The 12,710-nt window shown below is 33.8% G+C and overlaps 1 protein-coding gene across 4 annotated transcripts in view; it reads right to left on the reverse strand.

Annotated features, from left to right (window-relative positions):
* sox5 (SRY-box transcription factor 5) overlaps positions 1-12,710 on the reverse strand; it is a 287,530-nt gene that overhangs the window by 124,086 nt on the left and 150,734 nt on the right. For all 4 annotated transcript variants that reach the window (XM_061983606.2, XM_061983605.2, XM_061983604.2 and 1 more), the window contains 2 exons: positions 3,832-4,004; positions 371-439 (listed from right to left, as the gene is read on the reverse strand). In XM_061983606.2, coding sequence (XP_061839590.1) covers positions 371-439; positions 3,832-4,004 — 242 coding nt within the window. The remainder of the gene's footprint in view (positions 1-370; positions 440-3,831; positions 4,005-12,710) is intronic.

Below are 12,710 nucleotides of genomic sequence, written 5' to 3' on the forward strand. Positions count from 1 at the left end.
ATCCACTATGGACTGGACTCTCACACTATTATGTTAGACCAACTATGGACTTTACTCCCACAATATTATGTCAGACCCACTCGACATCCATTGCATTCGGTCTCCCCTAGAGGGGGGGTGGGGGGGTTACCCACATATGCGGTCCTCTCCAAGGTTTCTCATAGTCATTCACATCGACGTCCCACTGGGGTGAGTTTTTCCTTGCCCTTATGTGGGCTCTGTACCGAGGATGTCGTTGTGGCTTGTGCAGCCCTTTGAGACACTTGTGATTTAGGGCTATATAAGTAAACATTGATTGATCGATTGATTGAGTTGTTTGATTGTTGGAAGTGACACATGGACATGACTCTGTGCCGAATCACACACTCACCTGGATCTGTTGCTGCAGGAGGTTGATCTTGTGCTGCTGCTGAAGGAGCTGCTGCTGTTGTCTGGCAATCTGTGGACACATCACTCTCTGTCAAAGTGGGCACAAATGTCAAAGTGTGCACGTATGTGAAAGTGCGCATGTAATAGTGTGATGTTGTTGCGTTATATTATGAACTAGACAGGGTGTTATATTTATTTTGAAGTAACGCTTTTATTTTGAAGAACCGGATGTCCGGTGTGGGAAGTGTCTTTGCTGTTTTTGCGATTGCTTTACTTCCTCTTCCTTCGGACTTTTGAATGAGAAGGTAATATTTTCTTCACTGCTCCGAGTTTCTTCATATTGTAAATATTCTTCCTAAACGTTCCTAGATACTTGAAAAGTTAACCCAATATTGTTGTGGGTACAAGTGATGTGTTGTTTCGAGTAATTTGTATGCACAATTTCGGTTATTTAGACGTAGATAGTGATGGGTCCGGCAACACCGATGCATCGGCGCATGCGTCGAGCTCATAGAGCAAAACCCTGTGTCGGTGCGCGTACCGCTTTTAGAAAGTCACGTGACCGATCATGAGCTGTTTTGGTCACGTGACCGATACGCCAACTGTGTCGCCTCCTCTGTGCCCTGTGAGCGTGTCTTTTCTACAGCCGGAGAAATAATAACTAAGAAGAGAAATCGTCTAAAATGTAATACGTCGGAAAAACTTTATTTTTATTTTTATAAAAATGTGTAAAAAAATAAAATTAAAACAATTCCCAGTCCACAATCATCCACAACACGTTCTCTTAGATTTCCATGTTATGATACATGTTCACATTATTTATTGACTGTATCTAAAAAAGATAAAAATATATTTTTATTTAAATGAAGATATGAAATAATCAAAAATGAAATACAATGACTTGGTTTATATTATTGTATATACTAGGGCAGGGGTCACCAACGCGGTGCCCGCGGTCACCAGGTAGCCCGTAAGGACCAGATCAGTCGCCCGCTGGCCTGTTCTAAAAAAAGCTCAAAGAGCAGCACTTACCAGTGAGCTGCCTCTATTTTTAAAATTGTATTTATTTACTAGCAAGCTGGTCTCGCTTTGCTCGACATTTTTAATTTTAAAAGAGACAAAACTCAAATAGAATTTGAAAATCCAAGAAAATATTTTAAAGACTTGGTCTTCACTTGGAATAAGCGGTAGAAAATGGATGGATGGATGGGTCTTCACTTGTTTAAATAAATTCATTTATTTTTTACTTTGCTTCTTATTACTTTTAGAAATACAATTTTAGAGAAAAAATACAACCTTAAAAATGATTTTAGGATTTTTAAACAAATATACCTTTTAAATTTCTTCCTCTTCTTTCCTGACAATTTAAATCAATGTTCAAGTAAATGTATTTTTTTTTTATTGTAAAGAAAAATAAATATTTTAGCTTCTGGTTTTTCGACGAAGAATATTTGTGAAATATTTCTTCAAACTTACTATGATTAAAATTCAAAAAATTATTCTGGCAAATCTAGAAAATCTGTAGAATCAAATTTAAATCTTATTTCAAAGTATTTTGAATTTCTTTTAAAATTGTTGTTCTGGAAACTCTAGAAGAAATACTGATTTGTCTTTGTTAGAAATATAGCTTGGTCCAATTTGTTAAATATTCTAACAAAGTGCAGATTGGATTTTAACCAATTTAAAACATGTCATCAAAATTCTAAAATGTATCTTATTCAGGAAAAATGACTAATGATGTTCCATAAATTCTTTTTTTAATTTTTTCAAAAAGATTCAAATTAGCTAGTTTTTCTCTTCTTTTTGTCGGTTGAATTTAGAATTTTAAAGAGTCGAAATTGAAGATAAACTATGTTTCAAAATGTTATTTTAATTTTTTTCGTGTTTTCTCCTCTTTTAAACCGTTCAATTAAGTGTTTTTTTCATCATTTATCCTCTACAAAAAACCTTCCGTAAAAGGAAAAAAAAATGTACGACGGAATGACAGACAGAAATACCCATTTTTTTTATATATATACATTTATTTATTTAGCTATTCTTGTTTAAATCACACTTACGTGTAACTTACAAATGACAATATATTTATTTATTTAAGTGTGTATCAAACTGGTAGCCTTTGGCATTAATCAGTACCCAAGAAGTAGTTTTTGGTTTCAAAAAGGTTGGTGACCCCTGTACTAGGGCATAAAATCAGTGTCAGTTGAGTCGGTCCATAGGTTGCCTGTAGGGATTTTTAATGTCCAGCAGATGTCAGTATTTAGTGACACAGTATCGACACAGTATCAATACAGTTTTGCAATGTGTCGAAACGCTTCATGACGCCTCATCAACCCATCACTAGCGTGCTGTGATGGCACTGCCTTTAGCGTCCTCTACAAGCTGTCGACGCGTCCGCTTTTTCACCATACAAACAGCATGCTGGCCCAACCACATGTTGTATACGGCTTCTGCATACACCACGTCAGTGACTGCAAGACATACTTGATCAACAGCCATACAGGTCACACTGAGGGTGGCCGTATAAAAAAAGTTTAACACTGTTACAAATATGCGCCACACAGCGAACCCACACCAAATAAGAATGACAAACACATTTCGGGAGAACATCCGCACCGTAACACAACAGAACAAATACCCAGAAGCCCTTGCAGCACTAGCTCTTCCAGGCTACAATATACACCCCCGCTACCACCAAACCCCGCCCCCCTCCAACCCCACCCACCTCAATCCCGCCACCCCACACCGCAAACCCAATCTCCCGAATTCGAAGGTCTCAATGTTGGCAAGTGTGTATGTATATATATATATATATATATATATATATATATATATATATATAGAGAGAGAGAGAGCAAAAGAGAGATTATCTTTTTGTTTTTAATCAAAAATATTTTTTTAAATACATTTTTAGTTCATCTTCATGCAACCAGAAAGAGCTTTTTCAACCTGTAACTGTTTGGAAAAAGTTTCTTCATAATCATTATACCAAATAATCCATCCATCCATCCATCCATTTTATACCGCTTATTCCCTTTGGGGTCGCGGGGGGGCGCTGGAGCCTATCTCAGCTACAATCAGGCGGAAGGCAGGGTACACCCTGGACAAGTCGCCACCTCATCGCAGTATACCAAATAATACATTGCCAAAATCGCTTTGAATGGAGAATGGATGTCTGCTCCTGCTTTCTCTCGTTGTGCAACATGTTTGGCTTCAACCTCCAGTGATAATGCTACTTAAGGTGTTAGGAAATGCAGTTTATTTGCCGCAATGGAGGTGATTGTCGCCAACGTAGGGGAGCGTCAACACAGTTAGCTGCTAGCTCGTCAAATACATTTGACCTGGAAGACGCTCACCTGGAAGTGCTCACCTGGAAGCGCTCACCTAAGCTCATTCCCTATGTTGGCTTGTACGCGCTCTTAACGAGACGTGTGTGTGTGTGCCGCCCCTTCAAAATAAGAGTACCTGGTCCTGCTGCTGTTTGGCCAGCTCCATCTGCTGCCTCTGCTTCTCCATCTGCGAGGCGGCCAGCTTCTTCTGCTCCTCGTGGGCCGCCAGGAGCTGCTCCCTCAGGCTGCTCAGCTGGCCGATCATGCCCATCAGCTGTCGCTCCTTCTCCGCCAGGCTGTCCGGGGTACCTGGGAGCACAGGAAGTCACAGGTGAAGGGACCGGCATGTCTTGGTAAAAGGTGAGTCACTTGGAAATCTTGAGTGGACTCTTTTTGCCAAATTGTCTTATTCAGCCCAAATCTAATTTGATTCATTATTGTCAAAAATCCATACAAAAATATATACACATTTATATACATATTAATACAAATCATTTAAAAATATATATTTTAACATATAAACAGATGTATTTATTTTTTATTATTTATTTATTGTTTTTTGATAATAATTACAAACATCCATTCACTTGTCTTCAATTTTTTAAATACATTTTAACATATAAACATATATTTAATTGTTTTTATTTTTATTGATCTATTTATAATTTTTTCATAATTATAAAAATCAATTTAAAAAAAACATTTTAACATATAAACATTTATTTATTTTTTCTTATTTATTATGTTTTAGTGATTATTAAAATACATTTTCAAAGACATTTTAACATATAAACGTACTTATTTATTTTTTCTTATCTATTTATTTTTTAATATTATAAAAATATATTTTTTAAAAACATTTTAACATATTAACATATTTATTTATTTTCTATTATTTATTTATTACTTTTTAATAATTATAATTGTACATCCATCCATTTTCTACCGCTTGTTCTCAATTTTTTAAATACATTTTAAATATAAACATATGTTTATTAGTTTTTGTTTATTAAGTTATTCTTTTTTAATAATTATAAGAATCCATTTTTTAAAATATATTTTGACATATAAACATATTTATTTATTTTTTCTTATTTATTTATTACTTTTTAATAATTATAATTGTACATCCATCCATTTTCTACCGCTTGTTCTCAATTTTTTTTAAATACATTTTAAATATAAACATATATGTTTATTAGTGTTTGTTTATTAAGTTATTCTTTTTTAATAATTATAAGAATCAATTTTTGAAAAGATATTTTGACATATAAACATATTTATTTATTTTTTCTCATTTATTTATTATGTTTAAATAATAATTATAAACATCCATCCGCTTGTTCTTAATTTTTAAAATACATTTTAACATATAAACATATATTTTTTTCTTTATCTTTATCTATTTATAATGTAATAATTATAAGAATCAATTAAAAGAAGACATTTTAACATAAACATTTATTTATTTTTTCTTATTTGTTTTTTAATATTATAAAAATACATTTTTAAGAAACATTTTAACATATAAACATATTTATTTATTTTGTATTATTTATTTATTACTTTTTAATAATTATAAACATCCATCCATCCATTTTACTACCGCTTGTCCTCAATTTGTATATATATATATATAAACATATATATATATATATAGATATATTTATAAGTAGTTATTATTTTTTAGTTATTATAAGAATCAATTTTTAAATATACATTTTGACGTATAAACATATTTATTTATTTGTTATTATTATTTGTAATGATTATACAAATCAATTTTAAAAATACATTTTAACATATAAACATGAATATTTTTTCACTTACGTATTTATTTTTTAATATTTATAAACATAATTATTTTTAATGCATTTTAACATATAAACATATTTATTCATTATTTATTAAGTTATTTATTGTATATTTAATAATTATAAGAACACATTTAAAAAAAGGCATTTTAACATATGAACATATATTTATTATTTATTTATTTATTTATTATTTCTTAATGGTGATAACAATCCATTTTTAAAAAGACATTTTAAGCCAGCTCCATGCAACCAGAAGGAACGTTTTGACAGTGACATCACTCCTTTGAATTTCCCCTCACCTTAAAAACTTTGTAGCAAAAGAGAATCGTAATAGTACAGAAACAATACACAAATAATAAGTAGGAATAAAATGAGTATTTGATACAAAAAGCAGAACTAAAACTGCAATAACAATGAGGACAAAATAAAAATGTGTGTTGAACTACGAGACATGTCAACATTTACATAACAAGTCAAACAAAGTTTATAGTTTAAATAAAGATGCTTTTTTTTAATTTTAGGCAAATTGATGCATTTTAAATATGTTCTATTATTACACACTGTCAATAACATTATTATTTGTTATAAGTTGATCTATACTTCTTTCTTTTTATTGTTTTCTTTAAATTAATAAGGATATTTTATACTATTTATACAATTAAATGGAGAACAAGTTGCATTATTGACTCTATGAACACAAAGCTTTTCATTTAAAACTGGCAGTGCAAAGAAAATAAAAACGTATAATCGACGGATAGATTTGATCTGATATAGAGATTTAAGTGTTGACAGTAAAAAATAATATAAATGAATATATGTGACTTTTATGAGCCTTTTTGATCCCCGAGGTCATTAGTCTGATTTTATTTTTAAACTGTCATTGTTCAAAAAATAAGAATTACACAAAAGCAATGTTTTTAGGAATTATTTACATATTTAAGGCTCCAATTACTTCACATCTAATATTCCACTTTGGACATCTTGGGGAGAAAATATTCAATATTCTGTGTGTTTGACATAAAAAACAGGGTTTGCTTTGACAGAAGCGGCATAAAACTAAAAATAAAATAAAAACCTTTGTCTTAATGAATAGATATGAAGTAGATCTATAGAAACTGTCAGGACTTGGTCCGGGGTGTGCGCTTTTCCAGGATGCAACGGAAAGTTGGCACGGGCGAGACGGGAATTAAGGTACATGATTTATTTATTAACTATAAATACAAAAAAAAGGATCAAACAAAAGGCGCGCACAGTGGCGGAGAATAAACTATGAACAATTAAACAAAACTTGCAAACTATGGCTTGAATAAAGAAAACTTACTTGGCATGGACAAAAAAGGAGCAGCGTGAACATGGACATGAAACAATGGACAGAGCATAAATGTGGTGTGAGGTCGTCAGGACGAACAACAGAAAATGAATGAACTTAAATACTATGGACATGATTAACAACAGGTGCGTGACTCAAAACAGGTGCGTGACATGACAGGTGAAACTAATGGGTAACTATGGTGACAAAACAAAACAAAAGTGCACAAAAAGTCCAAAAATAAAACCTGATCACACAGACATGACAAAAACACACATATTTATTTATATATACTGTATATATATATATATATATATATATATTAGGGGTGTGGGAAAAAAAATCGAATCGCGATTCTCACGTTGTGCGATTCAGAATCGATTCTCATTTTTTTTAAATCGTTTTTTTTTTTTTTTTTACAATTTTATTGTATTTATTTATTTATTTTTATTAATCAATCCAACAAAACAATACACAGCAATACCATAACAATGCAATCCAATTCCAAAAGCAAAGCCGAGCCAGCAACATTCAGAAGTGCAATAAACAGAGCAATTGAGAGGAGACACAAACACCACACACAACAAACCAACACAAAATGAATATTATCAACAACAGTATCAATATTAGTTACAATTTCAACATAGCAGTGAGTAAAAATCCCTCATTGACATTATCATTACACATTTATAAAAAAAACAAAAAAAGAACAATAGTGTCACTTGCATCACATCTCATAAGCTTGACAACACACTGTGTCCAATATTTTCACTAAGATAAAATAAGTCATATTTTCGCTTCATTTAATAGTTAAAACAAATGTACATTATTGCAATCAGTTGATAAAACATTGTCCTTTACACACATATATATATATACAGGTAAAAGCCAGTAAATTAGAATATTTTGAAAAACTTGATTTATTTCAGTAATTGCATTCAAAAGGTGTAACTTGTACATTATATTTATTCATTGCACACAGACTGATGCATTCAAATGTTTATTTCATTTAATTTTGATGATTTGAAGTGGCAACAAATGAAAATCCAAAATTCCGTGTGTCACAAAATTAGAATATTACTTAAGGCTAATACAAAAAAGGGATTTTTAGAAATGTTGGCCAACTGAAAAGTATGAAAATGAAAAATATGAGCATGTACAATACTCAATACTTGGTTGGAGCTCCTTTTGCCTCAATTACTGCGTTAATGCGGCGTGGCATGGAGTCGATGAGTTTCTGGCACTGCTCAGGTGTTATGAGAGCCCAGGTTGCTCTGATAGTGGCCTTCAACTCTTCTGCGTTTTTGGGTCTGGCATTCTGCATCTTACTTTTCACAATACCCCACAGATTTTCTATGGGGCTAAGGTCAGGGGAGTTGGCGGGCCAATTTAGAACAGAAATACCATCGTCCGTAAACCAGGCACGGGTAGATTTTGCGCTGTGTGCAGGCGCCAAGTCCTGTTGGAACTTGAAATCTCCATCTCCATAGAGCAGGTCAGCAGCAGGAAGCATGAAGTGCTCTAAAACTTACTGGTAGACGGCTGCGTTGACCCTGGATCTCAGGAAACAGAGTGGACCGACACCAGCAGATGACATGGCACCCCAAACCATCACTGATGGTGGAAACTTTACACTAGACTTCAGGCAACGTGGATCCTGTACCTCTCCTGTCTTCCTCCAGACTCTGGGACCTCGATTTCCAAAGGAAATGCAAAATTTGCATGGTTGGGTGATGGTTTGGGGTGCCATGTCATCTGCTGGTGTCGGTCCACTCTGTTTCCTGAGATCCAGGGTCAACGCAGCCGTCTACCAGCAAGTTTTAGAGCACTTCATGCTTCCTGCTGCTGACCTGCTCTATGGAGATGGAGATTTCAAGTTCCAACAGGACTTGGCGCCTGCACACAGCGCAAAATCTACCCGTGCCTGGTTTACGGACCATAGTATTTCTGTTCTAAATTGGCCCGCCAACTCCCCTGACCTTAGCCCCATAGAAAATCTGTGGGGTATTGTGAAAAGGAAGATGCAGAATGCCAGACCCAAAAACGCAGAAGAGTTGAAGGCCACTATCAGAGCAACCTGGGCTCTCATAACACCTGAGCAGTGCCAGAAACTCATCGACTCCATGCCACGCCGCATTAACGCAGTAATTGAGGCAAAAGGAGCTCCAACCAAGTATTGAGTATTGTACATGCTCATATTTTTCATTTTCATACTTTTCAGTTGGCCAACATTTCTAAAAATCCCTTTTTTGTATTAGCCTTAAGTAATATTCTAATTTTGTGACACATGGAATTTTGGATTTTCATTTGTTGCCACTTCAAATCATCAAAATTAAATGAAATAAACATTTGAATGCATCAGTCTGTGTGCAATGAATAAATACAATGTACAAGTTACACCTTTTGAATGCAATTACTGAAATAAATCAAGTTTTTAAAAATATTCTTATTTACTGGCTTTTACCTGTATATGTATATATATGTATATGTATATATATGTATATGTATATATATGTATATGTATATATAAATGTACAAAAGCAGTGAAGTTGTCAGGTTGTGTAAATGGTAAATAAAAAGAGAATACAACAAATCCTTTTCAACTTATATTCAATTGAATAGACTGCAAAGACAAGATGTTACCACTGGTAAACTGGTAAACCCTAACCCCTTATATAGACATTTATCACAGCTGCTAAATGTCTATATTACCTAAATGAAAACTGGTTGAATACAATTCTAGCCAAACATTGAATAAAGTCAAATACTAATATAATAAGACAACAAGACTTATCTTGTGTAAAGTCAATGTGTACATTGGATATAGATCATCTACATCTACATCATGATTTGTCTGAGTGGCTGCACAAAACAAACAAAAAAAAAATTGGTTTTGGATATTTTTTTTTTAATTGATTAAGAATCATTACACATAAGAATAACAGTTTATTAGAAAATAGATTATTTTTTGACACCCCTCGAATCCATACCAGTAGAAACGCTATTGACGACTAGAAGACGATGAGGTATTTCTACTTCTGGTTGAAAGCACTAAATGCAGAACCTGCAGCGAGCAAACTCCTTTAAAAGATGTCGCCGTGGCACAAAAACACCTTTTCAGTGCTTGTTTGCTTTTATTTTCAACTATTTGCATTATGACTGCCAGCCAAGGAAAATACACCGTTTTATAAGCCGCAGGGTTCAAAGCGGAGGGAGAAGGAAAAAAAAGCATCGGTTTACAGTCCAGAATTTACACACCCGCTAATAAATAATCCTCATGTACCTTCAACCCAATCCTTTTTCCCTCCCAGGCCATCCTGTCCCCCCCCCTCCCCCCTCCGCTCTTTCCTCGTTAACTCGGGGAGGGTTGGGGGCGGGTGGGAGGGTGGGGGTGTCATTAATTAGCCAGTGACAAGTATTGCATTGTTGCAAATTGCCTAATTACATGGAGACTTTTAGGCTGTAATGATCATCGCTCACTCATCGATCCTTCCCAACAGCAGCTGAAGAAACACCTTTTTACCGGGGGGTGTGAATTTTATAAGTGTAAGACATATAATGGGAAAAAAATTGGCTTTTTTTTTTTTTTTTTTTTTTTTTTTACAGAAAATGTGTGTATTAATTGTATAAGTGTAAAACATAAAATGGGGAAAAATAGGCATTGTTTCTGCAGAAAATGTGTGTATTAATTTTCACAGAACATGTGTGAATTTTACAAGTGTAAGACGTATAATGGGAAAAAATAGGCTTTTTTTTCTTTCTTTTTTTTTTACAGAAAATGTGTATTAATTTTATAAGTGTAAGACATATTATGGACAAAAATAGTTGTTGGTTTTTTTTCTACAGAAAATGTGTGTATTAATTTTATAAGTGTAAGACATATCATGGACAAAAATATATATATTTTTTTACAGAATATGTGTGTATTAATTGTATAAGTGTAAAACATAAAATGGGGAAAAATAGGCATTGTTTCTGCAGAAAATGTGTGTATTAATTTTCACAGAACATGTGTGAATTTTACAAGTGTAAGACGTATAATGGGAAAAAATAGGCTTTTTTTTCTTTCTTTTTTTTTACAGAAAATGTGTATTAATTTTATAAGTGTAAGACATATTATGGACAAAAATTTTTTTTTTTTACAGAAAATGTGTGTATTAATTGTATAAGTGTAAAACATAAAATGGGGAAAAATAGGCATTGTTTCTGCAGAAAATGTGTGTATTAATTTTCACAGAACGTGTGAATTTTACAAGTGTAAGACGTATAATGGGAAAAAATAGGCTTTTTTTTTCTTTCTTTTTTTTTTACAGAAAATGTGTATTAATTTTATAAGTGTAAGACATATTATGGACAAAAATAGTTGTTGGGTTTTTTTTCTACAGAAAATGTGTGTATTAATTGTATAAGTGTAAGACATATCATGGACAAAAATATATATATTTTTTTACAGAATATGTGTGTATTAATTGTATAAGTGTAAAACATATAATCGGGAAAAATAGGCTTTTTTTGTACAAAAAAAAGTGTGTATTGTATAAGTAAATGGGTTGTACTTGTATAGCGCTTTTCTACCTTTTTTAAGGAACTCAAAGCACTTTGACACTATTTCCACTTTCACGCATTCACACACACATTCACACACTGATGGCGGGAGCTGCCATGCACGGTGCTAACTAGGACCCATTAGGAGCAAGGGTGAAGTGTCTTGCTCAAGGACACAACGGACATGACTAAGGATGCTTCAATAGCGGCCTTTAGTTCATTTGCATTATTGGGTCTGGTGTCTTTCAGCTTCTTCTTCACATTACCCCACAAATTCTTTATGGGGTTCAGGTCAGGGGAGTTGGCAGGCCAATCGACGACAGTAATGCCATGGTCAGTACACCAGTTACTGGTGGTTTTGACAATGCTGGATCATGCTGGAAAATTAAATCATCATATCCATAGAGCTTTTCCACAGATGGAAGCATGTAGTGCTCTAAAATCCCTACAGAAAATGTGTGTATTAAATGTATAATATTATGAACAAAAATAGTCAATTTTCACAGAATATGTGTGAATTTTATTAGTGTAATAATGGGAAAAAATTGGCTTTTTTTTTTTTTTTTTTTTTTACAGAAAATGTGTGTATTAATTGTATAAGTGTAAAACATAAAATGGGGAAAAATAGGCATTGTTTCTGCAGAAAATGTGTGTATTAATTTTCACAGAACATGTGTGAATTTTACAAGTGTAAGACGTATAATGGGAAAAAATAGGCTTTTTTTTTCTTTCTTTTTTTTTTTACAGAAAATGTGTATTAATTTTATAAGTGTAAGACATATTATGGACAAAAATAGTTGTTGTTTTTTTTTTCTACAGAAAATGTGTGTATTAATTTTATAAGTGTAAGACATATCATGGACAAAATTTTTTTTTTTTTTTTACAGAATATGTGTGTATTAACCAGGACCCATCAGGAGCAAGGGTACTTTTATTTTAATTATTGATTGGAGCTGTGGCCGCAAGGTAGTTGGTGCTTGTCGTGGCGGTAATCCTAGAACCCGTTGGTGGACACCGGCGGTGAGGGATGCCGTCAAGCTGAAGAAGGAGTCCTATCGGGTTCTTTTGGCTCATAGGACTCCTGAAGCAGTGGACAGGTACCGACAGGCCAAGCGGTGTGCGGCTTTAGCGGTCGCAGAGGCAAAAACTCGGACATGGGAGGAGTTCGGTGAGGCCATGGAAAACGACTTCCGGACGGCTTCGAAGCAATTCTGGACCACCATCCGCCGCCTCAGGAAGGGGAAGCAGTGCACTATCAACACCGTGTATGGCGAGGATGGTGTTCTGCTGACCTCGGCTGCGGATGTTGTGGATCGGTGGAGGGAATACTTCGAAGACCTCCTC

This window comes from Nerophis lumbriciformis, linkage group LG25 (assembly GCF_033978685.3).
Source record: "Nerophis lumbriciformis linkage group LG25, RoL_Nlum_v2.1, whole genome shotgun sequence".
Lineage (NCBI taxonomy): Eukaryota > Metazoa > Chordata > Actinopteri > Syngnathiformes > Syngnathidae > Nerophis > Nerophis lumbriciformis.